This window comes from Pan paniscus, chromosome 8 (assembly GCF_029289425.2).
Source record: "Pan paniscus chromosome 8, NHGRI_mPanPan1-v2.0_pri, whole genome shotgun sequence".
NCBI classification, from domain to species: Eukaryota; Metazoa; Chordata; class Mammalia; order Primates; family Hominidae; genus Pan; species Pan paniscus.
This window is the reverse complement of record NC_073257.2, coordinates 85992452-86017833: the sequence shown is the minus strand read 5'-3', so window position 1 is coordinate 86017833 and position 25382 is coordinate 85992452. Positions and strand designations below refer to the sequence as shown.

Sequence of the window (25382 nt, the reverse complement as noted above, 5' to 3'; positions counted from 1 at the left end):
ATCGTGGCTTGGGATTCCCACTGGTCAGTGTCCCAGGCCCAGGGCTGTGCATAAGCAGCTGGGGAAGGTGGATTATGACACCAAATCCCTGCGATGTCCTTGTTTCCGCTCCTCAGAGTGCCAAGGGGACCAGACGGTGGCCTCTGCTGCTTGGGAAGAAGATGAAAGGCACTCAGGAGGGCAGCAAGTGAGGCCGCCTCCCATGGAGCCCTGAAATCAGTGGGGTTGCAGGAAGTTTCTCACATCCATGTTTAGGGTCACAGGCACAGACCTGCAAAATACCCTTTGCAAAGTTAAGAATGTCTTTGAGATTGGAACTTGGGAGAGTCCTCAGTCAGAGTAGGAATGTGCATCCTTTCCCACGTACAGAGGGTTGTATGTTTAGGTGGCAGCAGGATCTTATTTGAAGCTAGTGCTGGCATTTGTGTTTTTTTTTAGGAAAATGTCACTAAGTCAAGCAGGCCCATCCCTGAGAGGGCCATGGAGAGTCTGTGGCCAGCCCTCCCTGCCCCCCTGACCTGGCAGAGGAAGGAAAGGGCATTGGAGTAGGCTTCTGTCTTCAGGCCAGAGGGGGAGGTGGTTCAGGGGCAGGCTTGGTGCACCCCTTGGCTGCAAGCTATCACCTCCCTATCTGCTTCCTCTTTTCTGCCTCCCCTGGTGCATCTGGTCACTTCTTGCTGCCCTTCCTGTGAAATCGTGGCACCTTGGACCAAGTCCTGAAGCACTTGGGCAGAAGGCGGGAGAGGTTGGGTTTCTAGGATCCTTGTTTCCCAGGGCCTGGCTCTGGCCTGGGCTCAGACCACTCTGGTCTAGGCAGGCTGCTGGGGAAAGGCTGGAGCTGCTTCTGCTTTCTGCTCCTGTTGCCACCTCTGCTCATGATGGGGAAAACCTGCAGAGGGCTGTGGTTGGAGCTGGGCTGAAGGCCGGCAGGGGTGGGTCTCTCCATGGCAGTAGCACACAGGCAGGCAGGAAGTGGCCCTGTGCAAAAGCGGGAAGTGGCAGTTGTCAAACAGGAAGGGGGGGGCTGGGCTGTGGGAGGGGCGGGGATGAGCCTGGTAGAAAGGTGCGTGGAGGAGGGTCCACCTTGGAAGGTCTGAGCCTCTCCCTAGTGGTTACTGGAAGGAGGGGTGTCTCAAGGGGAGACACCTTTGCAGCACCTTGAGATGCCGAGCCAGGGCCCTCCCACTGTGGACCAAGCCCATTCAGTGGCCTCGCCCTTTTTGGGGTTGGAGATGCTGCGTCCAGCTGGGATGCCCTTGCTTTTGGGAAAGATGCTCTAGAAACCACTACTCCATCCTGGAACCCCTCTGCTGCCACTGCTGCTGGGATGGACCCTCTGCTTTTTTGCAGCCGTGGGCCAGCCCTGGATGTGACTACAGGACAGGAAGTGTCAGGGGAAGAGACAGGAGACAACAGCTGGAGAGGCTGGGTGGTGGCCGGGCAGTATGTGGCAGCAGGAACGGGGAGAGCGGGGCAGGTAGAAACTGCTCTGTTCATTGAGGAGAGCTTGTGGATGGCAGGGTGCCACAGCTGCGAGGAAGAGGAGGGAAGCGGACAGTGGCACTTCCTGCGGCGTTCCCCTCTCTCTGAGGAGCCCCTGTTGCTGCCCATCACCTGCAGACTGTAGACACAGGTGGGCCCCGCCAAAACAGGGAGGGACACTCCACCTCCAGGACTGCAATGGAGGACCATGTGGGGAGCCCAGAAGCCAGGCAGGAGGGCTTAGTTGCTGTGTTGCAGACCCTGCATCTGCCTGGGCTGAGGGGACAGTGGGTCCCATTCACAGTGTCTCTGGTGATAGCTGTGGCCACAAGCCCAGCCCAGGAGACCCTGTCAAGCTTCTCACTGGGCCCTTGGAAAGGAGCTATATGCCAGACCTTATGCAAAACTCTTGACCTGTACCACCTCAGTTAAACCTCAGATCTTGCTGTCTCTATTTTAGAAGTGAGGAACCTCTTGGCCGGGTGCCGTGGCTCACGCCTGTAATCCCAGCACTTTGGGAGGCTGAGGCGGGCGGATCATAAGGTCAGGAGATCGAGACCATCCTGGCTAACACAGTGAAACCCCGTCTCTACTGAAAAATACAAAAAAATTAGCCGGGCATGGTGGTGGGCGCCTGCAGTCCCAGCTACTCGGGAGGCTGAGGCAGGAGAATGGCGTGAACCTGGGAAGCGGAGCTTGCAGTGAGCCGAGATCGTGCCACTGCACTCCAGCCTGGGCAACAGAGTAAGACTCCATCTCAAAAAAAGAGCAAAAAAAACAAACAAAAGAAGTGAGGAACCTCTTTCCCAAGATAATGTGCCTGGCTCACTGTCTCACCTCCTTTGGGTCCTAATCAAATGTCACCTCCTTACTGAGGCTTTCTTGGACTGCCCTACTTAAATCTGCACTCCCCACTTTCTCTGCTTTTTCTGCGCAGCACTTGCCGTGACATCTAACGTGCTGTTGAGTTTTCTTACTGTCCGTCCCTCCCCCATACACAACCCACTAGAGTGTCAGCTCCATGAGGGCAGGGATTTTTGTCTGTTTTGTTCGCCACTGTCTTCCTAGCATCTTGAATACTGTCTGTCACATAGTAGGCCTCAGTAAATATTTCTTTTTTTTTTTTTGACTTGCTCTGTCACCCCAAGCTGGAGTGCAGTGGCCCAATCTTGGCTCACTGCAGCCTCCACCTCCTGGGTTCTAGTGAGCACGTTTGGCTAAATTTTGTATTTTTAGTAGAGATGGGGTTTTGCCATGTTGGCCAGGCTGGTCTTGAACTCCTGACCTCAAGTGATACACCCACCTCGGCCTCCCAAAGTACTGGACTGGGATTACAGGCGTGACCCACTGCGCCCAGCCACGATAAATATTTCTTGAAGGAATGAATGAAGCTCGGGTGGGTTTAATAGCTTGCTGGATGTGGCAGTGTTGGGCTCAATCCAGGGCTGTCTGACTTCAAAACCGATGTGTTGTTAATTGCCATACTCCACAGCTTAGAATCAGAATGAGGATCAAGGTGTAGTCCTGGGGTTCAGAGAAGACCTGGGCCTTGCCGGGAACACAGGGCTCAGCTCCTTGGAGTTAAGGCTGAACTAAGAGGCTAACAAGGACCCTCTGGATGCTGGGCAGCTCCTTTGAGGAGCTGGGAGCCTGAGTCTGTGTGTCTTCTCTCCACTCAAAGTCACTGGTAAAGCAGAGTGCCCTTATTTTTAGTGCTGTTGCTGTTGTGGGACTGTAACCATTAGCTAGTAAGAGACTTAAGGAAGGAGATAAACATTAATCTTCTGGGCCTTCCCTCAGCTGCCACCTCCGCATTGCAAGATGCTGTTCTCCTGCACCTGCCCAGGCAACCAAGCCTGAGAGTTATGGGCTGGAGGGTGGTGAGGTTTGTGCCCAGAGAGAGGGCCGTGGGTCTGTAGCTTTGGGGCTGGCTGGCTTGGTACCTCCATCTCAAGTCCAGGGATGGAAGGAAGGTGGGGTCATGTCAACATCCTGCCAGATCTGGAAGAAGCAAGCCCCCCAGCCACCAGGCAAGGCTGTTACAGCCTCCTTGAGTGCCTCGCTTCTGGAGGTCACTGGCCACATCCCTGTGCCTGGGACCAAGGGATGCCAGGTGATCTGGGAGTTGGGAGTTACTTGGGGTTCTCCTGGCTGCATCCTGGTCGGTGGTCATGCTGAACCCAGGCACAGGAAGGAAGGCCTGACCCAGATCTTTGGGCAGCTGGGACGGATTAGCTGGGCAGCAGGAACTAATCTCTGTCTGTCCCCACCTCCTTCCACAAAGTAGAGCTGTTGCTAGAGGGAAAGTTTAGGACAAAGCTGGGTTTGGTTAGTGAAACAATAAATGTGAATTTCTTCTAGTCCATAATCCCTACATTATCTCACACTGACAGTCCTGAGTTTGAATCCCCCTTTTATCCCTTTCCTGCTGTGGGATCTTGGGCAAGTTACTTAACTTCCCTGGGCCTCCGTTTCTTCCATCATCTGGAAATGTGGACAATCATAGCATTTACCTAATGGGATCATTGTGAGGGCTGTGGGAAGATTTACAGAAGCTTTTTGCTGTTTAGGGTAGAGGCAGGGAGACAGGAATAGCTTGGCAGCTATGGATGTGAAGGCCCCTGCCCGGGCCTGGATAATTCAGGGTGAACTGGATTCTCTTCCTTTTGCACCCCCTCCAAAGCCTGGAGTCTTAACTCAACTCTCACCATTCTTTATCTGGCCATAATAGCACAGGGGTGGAGAAAGAGGGCTCTAGGCTCAGACCACCTGCATCACTGCTTGTTCGTGTTACCTTAGGCAGATTACTCTATCTTTTTAAACCTGTTTCCTCAGTAATATAATAGAGCTAATCAGATCCCTACTTCACAGAGTTTCTGAAGGTATGAAATATGGTAATCCATGCCTCTGCCTGACATGTAGTCAGTGCATAGTAAGCGATTGTTATGGCTACTACTGTTATTAGTAAACCCTTATTAAGCCCCTGTTTACAGAAAGAACTCTAGAAAGCACTACCTGGAAAGGTACCCCCGCCCTTCGAAGAGCTTGCATCTGAAAGATAACTGATGTAATATATGATGTGAGAATCGTGAGAAGTGCATTGGGAAATCGGGGGGGGGGGGTGGAGTAGGAGGGAGAAGTCACAGTCTACCGAGAGGAGCAGGGAAGACTTCATGAAGGAGGTGACTTTTGGCAGGATTTCAGCAAGTAGAAAGAGGGAAGGACAGTGGGGGAGGGCTGTGAGGCCTCCGTGCTGTGAGTAGCATCCTCTCTTCCCACGTACTGGAGCTCTGCCTTCCTGTGGAAGGAATTGACCCACGCAGCTCACTTGGATCTGGGGACTTGTGGATTTCTGGTTATTCCACCAAAACCGAGTAATCCTGGAGTCTGAATTTGAAGAGGTCAAAGCTTACAGCCATGGTGGCCAAGAGGGCTCTGGGGAGAAGCAGGATTTGTGTCCTGGTTTCTCTTTCTATAAAATGGGCATCATACTAATGCCAACCTCCTAGAGTTGTTATGAGGATAAATTAAAAGAAGCAGCTGCCTGGTGTAGAAGTAAGCTCTCAATAAATGTTAGCTATTATTATTTTAAGTCGTCATTATCTTGATCATCAACCTCTTTATTATCAGCATCATTATGTTTCAGGCTTGCCATCAGGACTATGTAGAGAATATATGCAAAACCCCTAGCCAGTGCCGAGTATATATTAGGTGCTCAGTATAACTTAGCTATTATTAGTGTTCCTAACAAGAAAGAGATTCTGGGCCAGGCACGGTGGCTCACGCCTATAATCCCAGCATTTTGGGAGGCCGAGGCGGGTGGATCACCTGAGGTCAGGAGTTCGAGACCAACCTGGCCAACGTGGTGAAACCCCGTCTCTACTAAAAATACAAAAATTAGCCAGGCGTGGTGGTGTGTGCCTGTAATCCCAGCTACTCGGGAGGCTGAGGCAGGAGAATTGCTTGAACCCAGGAGGCGAAGGTTGCAGTGAGCTGAGATCGCACCACTGCACCCCAGCCTGGGCAACAGAATGAGACTCCGTCTCAGAAAGAAAAAAAAAAAAGAGATTCTGGACACTCTGGACCACTGAAACCCTGTTGTGGTGGAAAGAGCACCAGAGTTTCAGTTGAATACCTGGATTCAAATCCCAGCTCTGCTGCTCACTGGCTCGAAGTGTGCAAACCCTCAAGTCACTTCCTCATCTGGAAAAGGTGGTCATAACTATCTATCTGGCCCAGGCCTGGTGGCTGGTGCCTATAGTTCCAGCTATGCAGGAGGCTGAGGTGGGGGGATTGCTTGAGCCCAGGAGTTTGAGGCTGCGATCATGCCACTGCACTCCTGCCTGAGGGACAAAGTGAGACCCTAAAATGAAAGGAAAACAAGTTGTCTCCAGGATTGCCATGACTTGCTGCATTACTTCAGCAAATCATCACAAATGCATAGTTAGTACCTGAACTGAAGGAATATGAATAACAAGGTGACCACAAGGAGAATGGATAGTTGATGGCTTTTGTTTTTTCTCTTCTGCTTTTAGATCACCAGAAACTAGAACGTGAGGCTCGGATATGTCGACTTCTGAAACATCCAAACATCGGTGAGTGCCTGGGCATGGAGCATTTTGTGGGTATTTTGTAGAAGCAGGGATAACAGATATCCACTGCTTTTGTGTGTGGGATCACCTCTGTCTGTGGACCTTCACCTGGTGTCTGTTTTTACATGAGCAGGATAGCAACTGTGTCTCAGAATTCTGGGGCATTCTGGTTTAGAGACCTGAGTATCTGCATCACTGCGGCACCTTCTCAGGGCTGGGGTGTGAGGCATCAGAATAGGTTTCAGATGCTATTTCTTCCCTTTCTCCTTCTGTCTTTAGGCTGAGGTCCAGGGTCCTCAGCGTGTGAGGTTCCGGGCTCCTAGCCTGCCAGTGTCCCTCACCAGGGGCCATCCATAGCCCTCATGCAAGGGTCAGGATTTTGTTTGTGGACCTGAAAGAGTTTTGTTCCTGCTGCGGTGTCCTGCACACTCTGGGGGTTTCCATGGTGCTCCCATTTGTATTCCCCAGAGCCAGGAAAGCAAGCTGCCCCCCTGCCTGGCTCCTCTGGAGAAGGGATGGCAGGAACCACTCAGATGGGGAAGGAGAAAAAAGAGGATTTCTCCCTGCTCCCACCCTGACTGGGGGGACAAGAGCACATTGTTGGTTGTGCTAAAGCCTGAGGAGGTTTGCCTGCCTCAACCCACTCTGGCTCAGTTTTACTTTGTTCAGCTGAAATGGTCTTTGCCAAAAGCGTTGGCCCTGATTTGGTGCTCTTTGCAGAAGGGACAGAAACTGGGCTGGCTGCAGTGTCTGAGCAGAAGCCCCAGTGTTGACTTGAGGCAGAGCAAGGAGCATCTCCTAGGTTTTCCCTGAAAGCCCTGAGTCATCACAAAAGACAACACGTGTTCTGTGCTCCTCAGGCATGGCCTAAATCTCAGGGCTCCCACCATGCCCCAGAGGTCGCCTGCTCTGCTCTGTTGGCGGCCAGGGCTGTGAGGTGACTTGCTGAAGCCTAATGCTTCCTTCAGAGCTACCCAGCCCCTGGCTTCCCAGGTCTTGGGCTAGAACAGTCAAAGTGAGCTCTGTCATGGAAGGGCTGAGGTCCTGCTCTAGCCCTCTGGGAGAGGAGCAGCTCTGAGGTAGTCAGAACGTCAGCTGTGCAGGGCTTTCTAGATGGCAATCAGCAGCTTGGATTACACCCGAAGCAGATTGGCATGGCCGGTGGTGATCGGCTTTGCCTGATGCAGTGTGTTCTGCAGAGCCAGCACCTCTCAGCTGGTGGGTTCCTGGCCTCAGAACTACTGGAGCTCCTAGGTGGTTTCTGAGGTTAGGACTTCACCTGAAAACAGCGCAGTGGGGACTGACGTGTTGCCTTTGGTAGGAGAGGGCCCACAGAGGGAAACACCTAGAACAGCAGTCACAGATTAGGCATGTTTTGCTTGGCTGACTCAGTGGTCTAAAAATATTTTTATTATTTGCCAATATTTAAAAATGAGATTTCACATTTTGAAAAAAGAAAAAATCTGTTCCCCCGCCTTTCCAGTCAGAAGGCTTGGCTCTGCTGAGCCCCCACCTTGCATGGCCAGAAGGAGCTGTGAGGAGTGGTGGCTGCCCCTGCAGCCCGCTGGCCACTGTCCTTGTCACCCACTATGAGCTCACATTTGCATTACCCACCTGGGCCCCTGTAGGCCTTGCAAGCTTGTGACCTCTAACCTAGAAGTTCCAGAACAGGAAGAAAAAACATGTGCGTGACTAAAGCCACCCATAAGCACAGAAGCATTTTGATGTTCCAGACCCGGGTCTCAATATCTGAGGAGGGTAACTTCCTTTCCTTTATGCTCCTTGTGACCAACTGGTACAGCAGTGATAATTTGTCCTCATGTAGGCAGGAGAACAGCAGCTAGGGGTCAGTGATGCAGGAAGCAGAACCACGTCCACATCACCCGCGATGCGGGTGGGTTGACCATGGGCGGGTTGACCACGGATGGGTTGGCCACGGACGGGTCAGGGTATAATGAAGACAATTGAGAAATGAGCAGGAAGGACAAAAATAGAATTCTAGCTGAAAAAAGCCCTAGGTGTCTTTTTATTTATTTCTAGAATTAAATACATACTTTTTTACCCCATAGACTTCACTCTGTTTGGTAGCCCTTTACTTTTACCATCTGCCCTCGGCTCAGAGTGGAGGCAGGCGGAGGGACCATATATCCTGGCCGTCTGCTCAGAGGCCAGGTGGGGCACAGTCACTCTTTTGGCCTCTGATTTCCTAGAACTGTGCTTCCATTTCATGACTGCTCCCAGGTCCTAAGGAGGTTGGTCCGAGGACCGATTCTGGGGTTGAGGGTGGGCAGAGGGAAGGGGGAGTCAAGACTGTGTCCTGGGAGCTCCAGCATCCGGTGGGAACCAGGGCTGTTGGAGATGTGGCGGAGCTGCAGGTCCAGGCGGCTGTGGTTGCCATGGATCTGGACCTGGCTTGTGGCAGGAGAGGAGGCAATTTTGTGCCCCTAATTCACTATTCCTCTTCTCTCTCCACTGCGCTGTCCTTCAGAACTGTGACCCTTTTGGCTCTGGCCTCTTGAACTCCATCCCAAAGGGAAACAAACGGGCCAGCCCAAGAACGGTGCACAGTCGAGGAAGCTAGAGCAGAGAGCATGTGGTCAGCCCTGCCTGTGGTCAGACTCGGAGGCACTGAATTCAGATGGAGCATTTGGTGCTAGGGGCCAGTCATGCCCAGTTTCCCCTTAATAGCTAGATATTCTGTCCCAGGAGTTAAAAGCCTGTTGGAAGAGTGAACCCTGATATAAACTCTGGACTTTGGGTAATGATGATGAGTCAATGTGGGTTCATAGACGGTAACAAATCCACCACTCTAGTGGGAGATGTTGATGGTGGGAGAGACTGTGCATGTGGGGGACGTGGGGTATTTGGGAATGTTCTCGGGTATTTGGGAACACCCTGTACTTTCCGCTCAATTTTGGTGTGAACCTAAAACTGCTCTGAAAATAAAGTTTATTAAAAACAAACAAACAAACAACAAAATGCCTGTTTGGGTGTAAGGCACACTGCCGAACTCCAAACAGCGCTGGGAGTGTGGCCAGTGGTGGGGAGTTGAGAGGAGGAGACGCTGGTGTGAAGTCTGAGGTCTGAATGAAGTCCGTTCTACCTGTGATCTGCCTGCTCCCTGCTCTCAAGTCCTCTAATGAATAGACTCCGTCTTCCTTCGTGCTGAGCTGCCCCAGCAGTTTCGATCATAGTCTAGCATTGTGGTTTAGAGCAGCACTTCTCAAACTTTTATGTGCTTATGACTCATGCAGGGATCATGTTAAAATTCAGATTCTGATTCAGGGGGTCTGGGGTAGGACCTGAGTCTCCAGCTGATGCTCATGCTACCGGTCCGCATGCCTGTCAATACTTGGAGAAGCCAAGTTTTGCGGCTTCGGAGTCGCATCCAGATTTGGGGTTTGAATCTGGGATTTGCTAATTAGTAACTGTGACCTCTGGCAAGTTATTTAACTCCTCTATGCCTGCCTCTGTTTTGTTATCTGGGTCCCTTCGTGGAGTTGTTATGAAAGGGTTCAGCCAGGAAAGGAGGCTAGGAGGGAGATGATGAAAATGGAGATTCCAGCCCCTAGAAGTGATCTCTTCAAGACCCCCAGCCTCGACTCAGTTCACAAGTTATTCAAGCCTGACCATTTACCCTTGAGCCCAGTACCCATTCAGCTAACAGTAAGTGTAGCAAAGAAACGGTTGCAAATAAAAAGAAACATTGAATCATGACTGAGCAGTTCCTACATCCCTGCCCCCATGGTGGGGGTGGGGGGAGCCCTGCCACAGTAAGCTCTTGGGGGGCAGCTCAGTCCCCCACAAGCCCCCATGGCAACAGGACCTCCTTCCCACTGTGTTATTGCTGCAGATATTTTTAACAGCAACACTTTTTCAGTGCTTTTTGGAGAAAGATTTGTTAGTTAAAATGTGGCATATTGTTGGGTGGTTTTTAAAGAATTGGAAATAGCCACAACATTTGGGTTGTGGCTATCTCAGTCCTTGAAGACATGAAATATCAAGTAAAGGTTTGTAGGTGTTTTGGCCTGTTCTGTCTTCCACGGTTTTTAAAGAACAGCAATTAGGTTTGTTGCTGAAATGCAGTAAATGCTTTATACTCCTTTCCCCAGATCTTCCTGTCTATGGACATGGCCTGGCCCTTGTTGGCCTTCATGCCCTGTCTTTACTCTGGAACGGGCTGGGTGTCAGATTATTTTATTCCACGCATCCATAGTCCCTCTGCTCCTGCCTCACAGCATGACACAGTTGTGCTTAGTTAACGCATTTGTGTAATTGCTGGTTTAAAGCCTGTCTTCCCTCTTCGCCTGGCAGCTCCAGGTGGCAGGGCCGGCTCCTCTTCTTCACAGCCACATCCATGGCATGTACAGCCTCGCCTGCTCCGGGGTAGCTGCCCAGTGGACATTGTCGAGCCAGTCAGAATGGCCACAGGTAGTGGGGACAGATTGGAGCTCCTTTGCCTAAGAATTTGAGAAGGTGACTCCCAAGCAACTCTGCAATATCAGGAATCTTGATGTTGGTTTGTCTTGGCTTCAAGTCCCGGTTCTGCCACTTAGTGTGATTTTGGGCAGGTTTCTTATGGAGCCTCAGTTTCCTCTCCTGTCAGATGGGGTTATTTATATGTAAGTAGCTACCCTGCAGAGCTGGTGTGAGGGTTCAATACAGTAATGCACGTGGAGCCCATGGAACGATGCCGGCACACGGACAGCTCAACTAAGTGTTAGTTGTTAGATTTAGATTGTTATTATCAGAATCTGATGGGGTGCGGTGGCTCACAGCTGTGGTCCCAGCCTCTCAGGAGGCTGAGACAGGAGATGGCTCAAGACCAGGATCTCCAGCCCAGCCTGGGCAACATAGTGAGACCCTGTCTCTTAAAAAAAAAAAAAAGAAATAATGAATCTGCTGTTGCTAAATAGGCACTTAGAATGGCACAGTCATTTCTCCTCTTGTCTTCAGTGTCCTGTTAATTTCTTTACAAATTAAAAAAATGTCAATAGCAGTCTTATTCAGATACAACTTCCTCCATCCCTCCTTGTCTTGGCAGGTGCCTTGCTCTGGGGCACACATCAAAGCTGTTCTCTCTGCTGGGTGGCCTAGAAGGATTAGTCTTCCTTTGCTGCTCCTTTCTTCTAATTCCCTTCCCCGGCTTCCTCCCACCTGGGCTCTGTGTGTGGCCTTCCTGGAGAAGGGCAGACGCCAATGACTCCATGTCTAGGCAGAGGCCTGGGTGCCTGCACTTCTTGCCCTGTTCTTGGCCTTGCTGTGCTGGGCGGGGGCAGGGTGGTGTGGGGCATGGGGTGGTGTTGGGCATGGGGTGGGGTTCTGGCTGAGGCAGGGCTCAGTGCCAGGCCCAGGCAGAGCTGAGTGGCTCCACTTCTCTGAGATGGTTGTCAGCATCATACCTGCTGCTGTCCCGTTAATTCCCCATGCTGCTGCTGTTAGTCATCTCCCTAATGGAGCTGGTCTGTAGCTTCTGGGACAGCTGATTTCCAGGGGATTATTTGTATTACACACTTTAATGCTTTTTAATAGCAAATTTTTAATTAAATGGAAAGTCCTTTTGGAAGTGAGGGAGCAGCAGCTGCAGCAAGACTCAGCGTGAGGCACCGACTTAGACCAGAGGTGCGCAAGTGAGTGGGGCGGAGGCAATGGCAGGACTTCGAGAGGACTTGATTGAGTGTGTATGGAGTGTGCCCAGGCTAATTTTTATGGGAGGAAGGCAGGGGCCTGGCGCTGGCTCCTTCCTCCTGTCCTAAAAGCCCCCTCTGTCATCTGCAGGCCTAGGGAAGCATCTTCTTTGCCCAGGAGAGAATGTATATTGGATATATACATTATATCCAATAATGGGAGGGATATTGGAAGTATCACCTGCCTTTGATCCCGTTCCCAGAAATACTGAGATTGGGATGGGATTTTTGGGGTTGAGTCACTAGATTAGATCAAATAGTGTAGGTAATGGGATGCGGAAACAGTCTTGAGACCCTGGCTCCGGCCCTGGCAGGCTTCGGAGTCCTCAGTCATCAAGGGAGGAGAACAAGGGGGCTATAGTGGTGGTTCAGTGCCTCGGGACTGTGCCGGCTGGGTTGTATACTTTGCTTTCTGAATGATCTTGCTTCGTGGGGAGGGGACATAGGGAAGCACCTCAGCCCTGAGGAAACGTGTGACACTGGAAATGGAAGCAGCCAGGGCCCACCCAGGAAGAGACATGGCTGTTTCTTTGTCTCCTAGCACTGAACTGGTTAGTTTGGTGTCAGGCCATTCCTGAAGTGCTCCATGAGGTGCACCTGTAACTCCCAAGGCTTGGAGCAAAGGTCAAATGGAGGGAGGCCTTTGGAACAGAAGTTCCCCATCAAGAGAGTTCAGGTGAGGGGAGGGACAGGACAGTCAGCCAAAGCGGAGTCGTGTCTGCATTAGAATGATGCTCAGGGGTTGGCATTTAACCCAGAGGTGGCTTTGTGGGCAGAAACTTGAAGAGGAGACCTCAGAAGACTTCAGGTTGGTTTTTTGCCCAAGAGCTTTGGAGGCAGGGAGCAGGGAGGGATTCCGCCTGCCAGCCTTTTCTTGCCCGAGTCTTTTTCCAGTGGCACCCTCCTGGACCTGTCTGCAATGCTGCTTTAGGGACATTTGTAAGTGGTCTTTCTTTTGGATGCCAGGGCTTTGTTGCCTGAATATGGGGGCTGCCCCACGTTTCTTATGGGAAGCAGTGGTGTAGACCACAGTCTTTGGAGTCAGGTAGCACTGGATTCACATCTTGACCCACCACTTAGAAGCTCTTTGGCCTTTGTTAAGAGACTTTGTGTCCCTGAGCCTCTGGTGCCCTCATCTGTAGAATGGGAATAACATTCATCTCAGGTGGTCGAAAGGAATAATAAACTCCTCAAAGGCAGGCACTCTGTCTGTTCCTCCTGAATCCCGCTGCCTAGCATGGGGTCCAGCACATAGTAGGTACTTGATAAATGCTTGCAGAATCAGTAATGTATGCAAGAGCCTAGCACAAGGCCTGGCATAGTAAGCACTTAATAAATTGTTATTGTTGTCATTGCCTGAATGTGTGCGTGGCCTTCCAGGCTCACCATCCATTATCCTGCACCACGTGCCTTCCTGCTGAGCTCTGCCTTTCCACCTTCTTCCCCACCCCTTAGTTCTGCTCCCATTTACTGCTCTGGAAGAGCTCTCTGGCTTTCCCATCTGGTCATTGTTGTCCCCTGCCGTCAACATTGCTAGGTGCTGCTCACGCTGCATCTCACCATCGTGCATCATATCCCAGGACCACCTTCTCGGATACCAGCCCTCTGGGAAGGTTCCGGCTTTTCTCCATCTTGACTTCTTAGCCATGAAGCTTTTCTCTCTTGCCTGAGTCTGAGGTGGCAACCAGAGCGCCAGGCTCTGGCTCCCAGGCTGCATAGCCTTGCACTGGGGGGCACTGGGCACGTCGCCACTTCCCCCCACTGCTCCTTCTGGAGAGCCCTGTGAGCCCGACAGGATGGGGCAGGGGTGGGGCTGCTGAGGAGAAGCCTAGGATTTCCAAGTTTTCTCTCTTGTTAATCTCTGTCCCCATCTCCTCTCTTGCAGTGCGCCTCCATGACAGTATTTCTGAAGAAGGGTTTCACTACCTCGTGTTTGACCTGTAAGTGCCACTTTCTGAGGGTGTGGGGGCCTTTCCCTCTAGCTGACTCAAAATGAAGGCTCAGGAAGAGGCCTAAACAGGCTCTCCAGCCTCCGCCCAGGGCCCCCTCCTTTGTCCGAGGGAAAGGATTTGACTGGGGCAGATTGCTGCCCCCACCAAGGGGGTCTCCATGTTCCCCCAGCGTCCCCCCAGGGCTCTGAACCCCAGGACAGCATTCCTCTCGCACTTCTGTTCAGCAGCACACCTTGCACAGATGACTTTGTCTTGTTTCTCAGTGTGCTGTCCTTAGTGAAGAAATAAAAGACAGCTCTTTGCATGACCTTAAAAATCCTGAGAAATCAGAGGTAGCTTTCATTAGTCGGAAACCAGGCTCCATTGGATTGGGTCTCTCCTCCACGTTGGTTGTGGTTTAATGTCTTAAAAGTGGCTCTTACCTCCTGGACACTCCTCTCCAGGATTCTCAGGGTTGGGTCTCTGTGTCATTGGTCTCATTACTCTTCAACTTCAGTAGTAGCTCTGTCCTTCCTGGGCAGCGATATTTTAGTGTTTATGTTGGTCTCAAAGCTGTGACTTTTGGGGCAGGTTGACTGTTTTCTCTTAGATCCCTGTATCTTCATCTCTGCCTGACTATTAGTGAATCTGTGCATTTTGGAAAAAGAAATGTCCGGAAGGAAGGGACGGCCCATGATACCTCAAGGAGAATCCGGGTGTCACTGAAGGATCGAGTGTGTTCTGAGCTCTCAGATGAAATGCATGGGGAGTTGGGATTTCTCTGAAAGCCATTCTACAGGGTGACCCTGTTTCTTCTTGGACATTGGGGTTAGACAAAGGACCCTTTCTGCCTCTGACCCTCTTCTTCCCGTTGGTTGCAGTGTTACCGGCGGGGAGCTGTTTGAAGACATTGTGGCCAGAGAGTACTACAGTGAAGCAGATGCCAGGTAGGATGAGGGCCCGAGAGTTCAAATGTAGCTCTGGAGTTTAGGACTGAAGGAAGTCTTGGCCACCTTCGGGGTCCAGCATTGTACCTGTTTGAATAGTCTTTGGGGAAGATCAGAATAGCTCTTGTCTGGAGAAAGATTCTGTTGAGCTGGGCTAGGGCTTGCATACTGTGGGTGATATTAGAAGTTAAAAATTCAGCACTTCCTAACCAGGCGCAGTGGCTCATGCCTGTAATCCCAGCACTTTGGGAGGCTGAGGCAGTTGGATCACCTGAGGTCAGAAGTTGGAGCCCAGCCTGGCCAACATAGTGAAACCCTGTCTCTACTAAAAATACAAAAAAATTAGCCGGGTGTGGTGGTGTGTGCCTGTAATCCCAGCTACTTGGGCGGCTGAGGCAGGAGAATCACTTAAACCTGTAAGCGAAGGTTGCAGTGAGCCAAGATCATGCCACTGCACTCCAGCCTGCGTAACAGAGTGAGACTATGTCCCCCTCCCCCCCACAAAAAAAATCACTTCCAAATGAATGTTTTACAAAGCTTTTCCAAGTCTCCTTTACCCTGTGACCCCAGAAATACTTTTTTTTGCACTACCATGTACTCGCCACCATGCCCAATGTCCCCCTCTGCCCTTTTCTTTCCTTTGACAAATTCTAGTGTGCTCAAGCCACTGTGCTGAGGCTCTGGCATGATCCAGAGGTGCAGAAGACATGGTTTCTGTCCTGAGGGAGTGGAGAGTTCTGGGCTGATAATCCAACCATAGAGCCCCGGGAGCTTTCAGCCTCTGTCACCTTGTCCCTAGACCACCATGACCAGCCTTGCCATGGGGCTCCTCCAACTTGAGGACCGTTCCCCGGCCACATGCCTCAGCCTCTGCCCTCCCTGGAATCCCTGGTGCCTCCCTCACCCACGCTCTCAGGCGCCTGTTCAGCCTGCCTTTCCCGCCTTGGCTCTTCCCCCAGCCTTGCTTTTCTCGAGGGTGATGTCCCTACAACCTGGTTTTGATCATCCTGCCTGCAGCTTATCTGGCTTATGTGGCAGCTCTGGCTGCTTCTGGAGAGTGGGGGAGTGCAGCTTCCTCACGAATTTCTCAACCTTGAGAGGCCAATGTTTGCTGATCAACTTCAGATGCTTCAGCCTCGGGAAGAATTCTCAAGTGGGGAGATGAATTCCAGTGCCAGCAGGGGAGGACCAGGCTCTGGGACGGAGGAGGCAGTGATGGCTCAGGGAGCCTGCGGGGAGGAGGGAGAGCTGTAGGGAGGGGGCCCTGAGGGGGGTGACTGTACCAGTGGGCTTGGCCTGGCTCTGCTGGGACACTTCGCACTTTTGCCATTTTTGGCCAGAAGGCGCTCCCTGCTAGCCCGGCTCTGTTCTAATTATACATCTCTGTGGAGACTCGCCTCTATAGCTCAGTCTTAAAGTTTCTGTGGCCCACTCTTGGGCTGTGTCCTATGGGGAGGCCCGAGTTTCAGCCCCCAGGGACCCAGTACGACCCCTTGGTTCTTGTGGCATCCCCAGCATCAGATTTTAGGAATAGTAAGTCCAGGCCACCCAGCCCCATACACTGGGATGCTCTGCAGATGTGCTTAGTATACCAGATAGTGCCTGATGACGGGGGTCTATATTCTAGGCCAAGTTCCTTAGCCTTGGTGCTACTAATGTTTTAGGCCAGGTACTTCCTTGTTGTGAGGCCTCTCCTGTGCATTGTGGCAGACATTTAGAAGCATCCTTGGCCTCTGCCCACCAAATGCTGGGAGCACCCCTCCTCCAGTTGTGACAACCAGAAATTTCTCTAGGCATTGCCAAATGTCCCCTGCGGTGGGGGGGCGGGCGGCAAATTCATTCCCAGTTGAAAACCACTGCTCTAGACTGCCCCCGCTCCCTGTCAGGAGTTTGATGACAGGGATGGCAGGATGGTTTGCTATGTGGACAGTCTGATTTACGTGTGTGACTGTGGCTGGGCGCAGTGGCTCACGCCTGTAATCCCAACACTGAGAGGCCAAGGTGGGTGGATCACTTGAGCTCAGGAGTTCAAGACCAGCCTGGCCAACATGGTGAGACCTTGTCTCCACAAAAAAATACAAAAATTAGCTGGGCACGGTGGCTCATGCTTGTGGTCCCAGCTACTGGGGAGGCTGAAGTGGGAGGATTGCTTGAGCCCAGGAGGTCAAGGCTGCGGTGAGCTGTGTTCACGACATTGCACTCTAACCCAGGCAACAGAGTGAGACCCTGTCTCAAAAATAAAATAATAAAATAACTTTGGGTTTTTTTCTCTACGCAAAATCATCAGAAGTGCTCCTCAAATGCCCTGTTTGGAAGCTCTTAAGTACATTGTTTCTTAAAGGTATCTTTGTACTTGTTTTAGCTGCCTTACTGGATGCCAGACCTCAGGGCAGCTATTGGGTCTTGTCCATCTTCATATCCTAGACACTCAATAAACATTTAGGGAAATGAATGAGTGCACCCACCGCCAAAGTAGCTTAGGTTGTTTAGTTGGACTCTCCTTCCTAAGTTGCCAGCACAAGCCTCTTCTCCAAGAACAAAGTTACTGTATGGAGAAAGAGAAAGAAGGAAGGGATTGGATGCTCTCTTCTTCCTCAGGATTCTGGGCTGTCTCCTGATCTCTTGGAAATGAATTGGTTGTGTTAGACCTTTCCAGTCAAAAGGGGGTGAGAGGAACCCGTTCTAGCGGTGATCCTAGAAAAACCATTGCATCTGCCTGGGCCTCGGTTTCCTCTTTCTTTAAATAGGTTGAACAAGATGATGTGCAGAGTCTAAGGTTCCAGTGGCCGTTCAGTGATTCTCTGTGAATCCGTGGCCCCTTGTCACATGCCTTAGTCTGCAGCATGTGGTTGTGGATGTGGATGAGGTGGTTTAACCCTGCGCTGACATTTCTTTTCCTTCTGCTTTTTTAGCCACTGTATACATCAGATTCTGGAGAGTGTTAACCACATCCACCAGCATGACATCGTCCACAGGGACCTGAAGGTACTACCCAGGCTCCCCTCCTTGCCTCTGCTCATGAAGTGTTGGCGCCACCTGGTGCCAGATAGTGGTACTGCGTAGGCCCAAACTAGGCTTCCTCTGGGCTGCAGGGTGGGTGCTCACAAGGTTCTCTGTGTTTCTTCTGCAGCCTGAGAACCTGCTGCTGGCGAGTAAATGCAAGGGTGCCGCCGTCAAGCTGGCTGATTTTGGCCTAGCCATCGAAGTACAGGGAGAGCAGCAGGCTTGGTTTGGTAAGGGTGATCCTGTCTTCCCGGAATGCAGCCCCCGCCCTTCCTCCTCTTCCTGATCTGCCTTCCTCTATTAGAACTAGAAGCCAGACCCTTAATGGTCCTGGCCTCCTTAGAGACTGGCGGAGGGTGGGAGGGTGCAGAGATCTCTCTTGGCCATACGTGACTCAGTACAGTAAGCTGTTGTCAGCACTGCTTTCTTGCTGCCTCTGGGAAGGAGCTGGAGTTCCTGGTAGGCATACGGCTTTGCCGTCTGGTTCAGATTCCAGGTGCTACAAGAAGCCCAGCCTGTCAGCTCTTGCTGCCCATGTGCTGAGAGTTTATGTAGCAAAAGCAGCAGGAATGAGATGGGACTTGGGGGAAATGGCTGGTGTGGATTTAACGAGAGAGAAAGTGGGTTCAGTATGCGTCTGCCCTCTCTTTTGCTACAGGTTTTGCTGGCACCCCAGGTTACTTGTCCCCTGAGGTCTTGAGGAAAGATCCCTATGGAAAACCTGTGGATATCTGGGCCTGCGGTAAGCCCATTCCACGCTCTCAGCTTTTCGCTGTTAAGGGCCCTCAACTTCCGATGATGGCAAGAAAGAGGCATCGCTATTCCTTGCAGGTCACACACGTGCCTGGTGTATGTGAAATTATGGTGTTTGCCCCTGGGATGGCTGTTCCCATCACACCCTCCTCCCTGCGTACTTCTGGGATGACATTGTATCCTTCTTGGAGAGGGATTTGCCCACGCCTTAGAGGATGGGTTGTGCCTAAAGAAATCCCTGGTGTGACTTGGTGACGTGAAGTGTGAGGCATAGCAGGAGGGGCTGGTAGCATAGCATTATCGGCTGGCATCCACTTCTGACTCTGGTATGGCCCCTGCCTTTCTAGGTGGCTCTGAGCCCTGCATGGTTTTTCTTGGTTCCTCAGGGAAGTAGGCGACTGACCCCCATGACCTGTGTGTTCTGTCTCGTAGGGGTCATCCTGTATATCCTCCTGGTGGGCTATCCTCCCTTCTGGGATGAGGATCAGCACAAGCTGTATCAGCAGATCAAGGCTGGAGCCTATGATGTAAGGACCAGAGAGCCGGGCAGCCAGGCCAGGAAGGGCAGATGTCCTGCTCCTCGGGCTCTGTCCAAGGGAGCAGGCTTGTTTAGTGTGTCACGTGATACAGGGGGTGTCAGGGGACTTTGAGGACCCAGGAATGGGCATCCAGGGCCCAATTCTTGCCACTCTATGTCCCAGGGAGCAACTTTCTTTTGCACAGCCTTCTTCATAACTAAAATTGAGGAGCCCACTGAAGTCCTTTGATCTTTACTTGCAAAGAATGGAGCGGCCTCATTGGTGTGCTGTGTAACACAGGGACAAAAGGCCTGGAGACTCCCTCCACTGCAGTGGCACCTTGGACACATTGCTGAGCCTCTGTTCCCTCCTAAGTATAGAGCTGGGCTTAAACCAGAGAATGTTGGAGTCCCCTTCCCGCTCTGATCTGATGTTCTGGCATTCTAAACATGACTGTTCTGTCTGTCTTTCCAAGTCTTTAAGTTGACACAGGTTCTGGAATAGCCGCAGGGCTTCTCCAACTCTGCCAGTCACAGCTTTAGGTACCACAGAGTATCCCAATTACAGGAGTTGAGTTGAAGACAGAGCCAGTGTTTCAGGGTGTGAAGCTCACCAATATCATATTCTTCTCCCTATTCCTGCTCCTTAGTTCCCATCACCAGAATGGGACACGGTAACTCCTGAAGCCAAGAACTTGATCAACCAGATGCTGACCATAAACCCAGCCAAGCGCATCACGGCTGACCAGGCTCTCAAGCACCCGTGGGTCTGTGTAAGTGTCTTTGCTAGTGGCCAAGGAGCTCAGGGGTGTCAGCCCTCTGTGTGCCCTCGGCACCACCCCCTCCTTCTTACCAGCAGAGATTCATTCTGGGCCCCAAGCAATAACTGAGCAGGCGGGCAGAGGACTGTTGAGGGCCAGGGTCAATAAATGTTACCAGGGAGACTCGGGAGGCTGATGGGGCTGGTGGGCCACTGCTCCTCTCTCCCCCACTCATGGCTGTCAGGCTGGGATTGGTTCTGTTCTTGGATGAGGGCTCAGGTTGACCCTTGTGGACTCCAGGTAGCCGGTGATAGAAAGCAGCTGGCAAAACCCAAAGTGAATTCCCAAGCTGGGGTTCATACTCAGATCTCAACTCCACTGGAGTGGTGACCAAGATCCAACAAATCAACAGAAGGGGTTTCTGAGTCATTAAAAGCGTAAAAGCTGAGGCATAAAGCTTCTGCGCTAAAGTCCTAGGAGAGTCCTCTAGGCTATCAGTGTGGGTTGACGTACTCTGTTTTCATACACAATTCTTTCAAGCTGAAATATCAACTTTCAGACAAAGAAGAGGATTTGGTAGAGTTAGGCATCTTGACAACCATGAGGCATTATTTATCTGTCCATTCTGTGTTTATTAAATACCTCTTTGGTGCTGGGTACCGTCTGGGTGCTGGAGATACAAAGATGAATGAGGCATGGTCCCTGCCCTAAAAGATCATCTAGGGAGACAGGCACTCAAACAGGCAGTCATGTTACAATGTGACAAGTAGGTACAAGAATCTAATGAGAGTACAGGAGCTCCTACTGTTCCTGGTGGGTGGTGGGGTTACTGAAGGCTGCATGGAGGAGGTGACACCCCTGTGCTTGTTCTTGGCAAATAACGAGGTCCTCAGAACGTTAACCTGCAGACAGAGTTTAGCACAGTGAGAGGTTATGGGAAACTATGGTGAGTTGAAGGAATGTTGAGTTGTTTGGTTGTCGATGAGGCTGCAAATATCAGAATGCAAGAGAATGAGGCAAAAGATTCCCTGACATACAGGTTTCTGCCTCAGGAGTTTGGATTTTATTCTGAAAACATAGGGAATCATTTAAGGGTTTTAAAGAAGAATGAAATTTGCATTTAAGAACACTTTGGAAGTTGTGTAGAAAATGAATTGCCAGGCATGGTGGCATGTGCCTGTAGTCTCAGCTGCTGGGGATGCTGAGGCAGGAGGATCATAAGCCCAGGAGTTTGAGGCTGCAGCGAGCTATGATTGCACCTGTGAATAGTCATTGTACTCCAGCCTGGGAAAGATGGTCAGACCCCACCTCTTTAAAAAAAAAAAAAAAAAAGGGAATTGAAAATTTTTAAAAGAAAAGGGCTGGAGACAGAGAGCTCAGGAAGCTTTTTTAATAGTTGTAATAGTCTAAGCAAGACCAGGTGAGGTCTCAGCAGAGGGTAAGGATGGGGGAATGTGCAGTGTGTTGAAATTCAAGAGATATTTGAGAGAACCTAAAGGATTTAATTCTCTCCGGTTGGATTTGGGGGAGCAAAGAAGAGAGAGGCCAGATTTCAAGTTGAGCGGAGAGTTGTACCCTCACTGACCCAGAAGAAAACCAGAGGAGGAGCTTGTTTGTGAGACAAGACGATGGTTTTCTCTTTTTTTTTTTTTTTTTTTGAGATGGAGTCTCGCTCTGTCGCCCAGGCTGGAGTGCAGTGGCGCGGTCTCACTGCAAGCTCCGCCTCCCGGGTTCATGCCATTCTCCTGCCTCAGCCTCCCGAGTAGCTGGGACTACAGGTGCCTGCCACCACGCCCGGCTAATTTTTTGTATTTTTAGTAGAGATGGGGTTTCACTGTGTTAGTCAGGATGGTTTCGATCTCCTGATCTCATGATCCACCCGCCTCGGCTTCCCAGAGTGCTGGGATTACAGGCATGAGCCACTGCGCCCGGCCAAGATGATGGTTTTCATTTTGTGCCTGCTGAGTATAGTGTCTGGCAACCTCGAGCCAGACACATTCAGTGGGTGGTTAGAAATATGGTCCTAGAGATTAGAAAAGAAGCTAAAAATTGGAAATCCACATTGTAGTCATTTCTGTGTAGTTGGTAGTGAGGCTGTAGAAATAGCCTCTTCCTATGCTATAGATGGGCCTGTTCCTATGCTGGTTGAGTTCTTACGGTGAACTTCTATTGGCTGTAGTAGAGAAGAGACGGCCACTACACACCAGCATTTAATGATAGGGAGAGTTAGGGGGCCCAGCAAAGAGCACTGAGAGTGAGACCTTCCAGAAGACCTAGAAGCTAAGAAACAGGGGGTCTCAGTAAGGGAGCGTCAGGAATCAGATGCAGAAGAGTCCCTGATTAAGTTGGGGAAGAATCCCCTGGCTCTGACCATTAGATGCCATTGTTTCATCATTTCACTGAGACAGTGGAGAGAAAGATGAAACCCTGTTTTCAGTGAGACGAAGAGGGAGTGAGGGTGAGGAGGGGCATGGGGAGCTAGGCACTGAGGTGGGAAATAAATGGTGATACTTAGATTAGGATGGGCCAGGGGAGCTTTTAATGTAAGGCTCACACCTGTAATCCCAGCACTTTGGGAGACCAAGGCAGGCGATCACTTGAGGCCAGGAGTTCGAGACCAGCCTGGCCAACATAGTGAAACTCCATCTCTACTAAAAATACAAAAAATTAGCTGGGTATGTTGGTACACACCTATAATCCCAGCTACTTGGGAGGCTGAGGCATGAGAATCACTAGAACCCAGGAGGTGGAGGTTGCAGTGAGCCAAGATAATGACACTGCATTCCAGCCTGGGTGACAGAGGGAGACTCTGCCTCTAAAGAAGAAAAAATTTCTTTTTAAAGATTATATTGGTCAGGAGCGGTGGCTCACACCTGTAGTCCCAGCACTTTGGGAGACCAGGGTAGGTAGATCACTTGAGCCCGGAAGTTTGAGACCAGCCTGGGCAACATGGCAAAACCCCATCTCTACAAAAAAAAAACTTTAAAAATCAGCTGGTTGTGGTAACATGTGCCTTAGCTATTTGGGAGGCTGAGATGAGAGGATCACCTGAGCCTAGAGAGGTGGAGGCTGCAGTAAGCCATTATTGTGCTACTGCACTCCAGCCTGGGCAACAGAGTGAGATGCTGTTTCAAAAAAAAAAAAAATTTTTTTTTTGTTTAAGGAGAGGCTTAACTATAATCTATAGAGAAGAATCTAGTCCAGAGGAAAGAGTTGAAGATCCTTGCTAATTGAGGAAGCAAAGGTTTGGACAGCAGAAAAAGAGAGGGGGCTCCTGAGCCAAGGGCAGGGGGTCCACCCCGGGGATGAGGCATGATCCCCCTGAGACTTCTATTAGTGTGGAGGCAGGTGAAGATCGGCTTGTGAGTGGAAGTCTGAGCTGAAAGGGGTTCTTGCTGATGACCTCTCATTTTGCTTTTGGAGAAATTTACACCGAGGAGGAGGTGAAATGAGAGACTTGGGGAAGGTAGAGAGGGTGGGGAGAGTTGCCTCCGGACCTGGAAAGAGTGGGCCAAGGGTGAGGGAAAGGATGCGAGGAGGCCCCGTAGTGTTGGTGGGCACCTGGCTGCAGGTGCCAGGATTTGTTTTTCTGACAGGCTGGTGAAGACAGCAACAGCAAGGGGAGACGGCAAGCAACCTGAAATAGGCACCCAAGAATGGGGGAAATATTCTGTTCTGGGGTCATTTTTGCAGGCCCTACCCTCTGCAGTCCTGTGTGTCTCGAGCCCCTGAGGACATCACTATATTCTGAAATTACATAATGATGCTGGTATTGACAGCTGAGTCATTGAGGAAGTGTAGACTGTGTTCCATGGACTCTGTTTAAGGAGGCCAGGAAGTTAGCAGTAAATACATTGAAGACAAATTTCCATCCAAAAAAGGCGGGGCACAGTGGCTCACATCTGTTATCCCAGGACTCTGGGAGGCCGAAGTGAGCAGATCACTTGAGGTCAGGAGTTCGAGACCACCAGCCTGGCCAACATGGCCAACCCTGTCTCTACTAAAAATACAAAAATTAGCTGGGTGTGGTGGGATGTGCCTGTAGTCCCAGCTACTCGGGAGGCCAAGACAGGAGAACCTGAGAGGCGGAGGCTACAGTGAGCCGAGATTGCACCACTGCACTCCAGCCTGACTGACAAAGCGAGACTCCATTGCAAAAAAAAAAAATTACATCCAGAATGATGAAAAGAATTGATGCTTCAAGGTGACGATCCTTAGCTTCTGGGATCATGGCTTCATTCAGGACCTTGCTGGGGGTGTGTGGAGAGGGGCTCTTGGAAGGAAGGAATGTCTTCTGTAGAGAGCAGGAACCCTGCCGTTCTCTCGCTGCTGAGCATCTGGAACGCAGTAGGTGCTCAGTAAATAGCTGCCTAAGGAGTGACTGAATGAGGATCACAGCCCCCAGGGTACTCTCCTGTTCGGTAGCCTCTGTTTCCCAAGGAAGAATAGGACGGTCTCTCAGCAGCCCGTCTAGCATCCGTTATGGTGTTCTCACGTTCATGTTGTCCTTTTGTAACCTTGAGTTTCGGGTAGTGCTTTTATTCTAAAAGTGTTTTCACATCTGTGACCTCATTTCATCTTCAGAGCAACTCTGGGGTGGCTGAGTGCATGACCCTGTCCTGGGCATGGTATCGGTGCCAGGACTGTGGGAGGCGCAGAGGATCTGGGCTGGGGCTCATAGCCTGTCTGTTTGGTTTCTAGCAACGATCCACGGTGGCATCCATGATGCATCGTCAGGAGACTGTGGAGTGTTTGCGCAAGTTCAATGCCCGGAGAAAACTGAAGGTGAGTGTCGTTTCTAGGCTGCCAGCCTCCTTGACATCATGCCTTGCACCAGTGTGGCTCCTGCCCCATTTCAGAAGGAAGCTCCCCTCCTGGCTGGAGCTGGGCTCTGAAGGTTGTACATGTCGCAGGGGAGGGGGCCCAGAGGCCTGATGTCTTCAGGCTCTAGCCAGGACCTGCCTTTGCCTGAGACCAGCCTGCCCTTTTCTAGGGTCTCAGTGAATTCACAGGACCTTCCTCTTTCCCCAGGGTGCCATCCTCACGACCATGCTTGTCTCCAGGAACTTCTCAGGTATGTTTTCCCAGCTGTGTACTTTGATTATGCTGAGGTGAGTGGATCAGGAATGGGCTGTTGCCGTCCCGGGCACCGCTGGGTTTCCTCGGCGTCCTGGGCCACACCTTGACCAGGGCGAGTGAGGATCCTGTTTTGAGGGGCTGCTGCTGCTGCTGAGTCCTGCTCCTGAGATTCAGGGGGCTGGACTCACATTTGTGAATTGTTTCCTAGAACTTCCCAAGGAGTAGCCTGCCCAGCTTGCTATGTACCTTGTTTCTCTGGATTCTTATTTAACTCTCTGAAGACTCTCAGCACTTTACAGATTTTAGCCATTCTAGGATCTTGGAGAATGTGCTGGGGGAAGAAAAGAGAGATGAGGTACAGTGAGTCTTCTCAATTGCCAAATTGCCACCATTCATTTGCCTGCTGGGACGATCTCTTACTTCATTTTGTCCAAGTGGAGATGACTAATAGAAATTATTCCAGATGTTTAAACCTTTTGTGGCGACTTGTGCTTAAAATACTCCCTGTGATACTAGCTATAAAAGTGAAGAAATAAAGACCAGCAGGAGAGAGGGAAAGGAACTTGCTTAAATTTGCATAAAGAATTGGGAGAGGTGGGACCAATAATTTGTAAATCATACTTGACATTT

General features: G+C 50.9%; 1 protein-coding gene across 50 annotated transcripts in view; it reads left to right on the top strand.

The window, feature by feature from the left end:
* CAMK2G (calcium/calmodulin dependent protein kinase II gamma) overlaps window positions 1–25382 on the top strand; it is a 62132-nt gene that overhangs the window by 7711 nt on the left and 29039 nt on the right. For all 50 annotated transcript variants that reach the window (XR_008619954.2, XR_010113255.1, XR_010113253.1 and 47 more), the window contains exons 3-12: window positions 6018–6077; window positions 13647–13701; window positions 14574–14639; window positions 17552–17624; window positions 17770–17872; window positions 18301–18384; window positions 18828–18922; window positions 19563–19685; window positions 24375–24458; window positions 24705–24747. Coding sequence is in view for 44 of the 50 variants with exons in the window: in XM_034930864.3 (XP_034786755.1) it covers window positions 6018–6077; window positions 13647–13701; window positions 14574–14639; window positions 17552–17624; window positions 17770–17872; window positions 18301–18384; window positions 18828–18922; window positions 19563–19685; window positions 24375–24458; window positions 24705–24747 (786 nt within the window). In the remaining 6 variants the exon portion in view is untranslated. The remainder of the gene's footprint in view (window positions 1–6017; window positions 6078–13646; window positions 13702–14573; window positions 14640–17551; window positions 17625–17769; window positions 17873–18300; window positions 18385–18827; window positions 18923–19562; window positions 19686–24374; window positions 24459–24704; window positions 24748–25382) is intronic.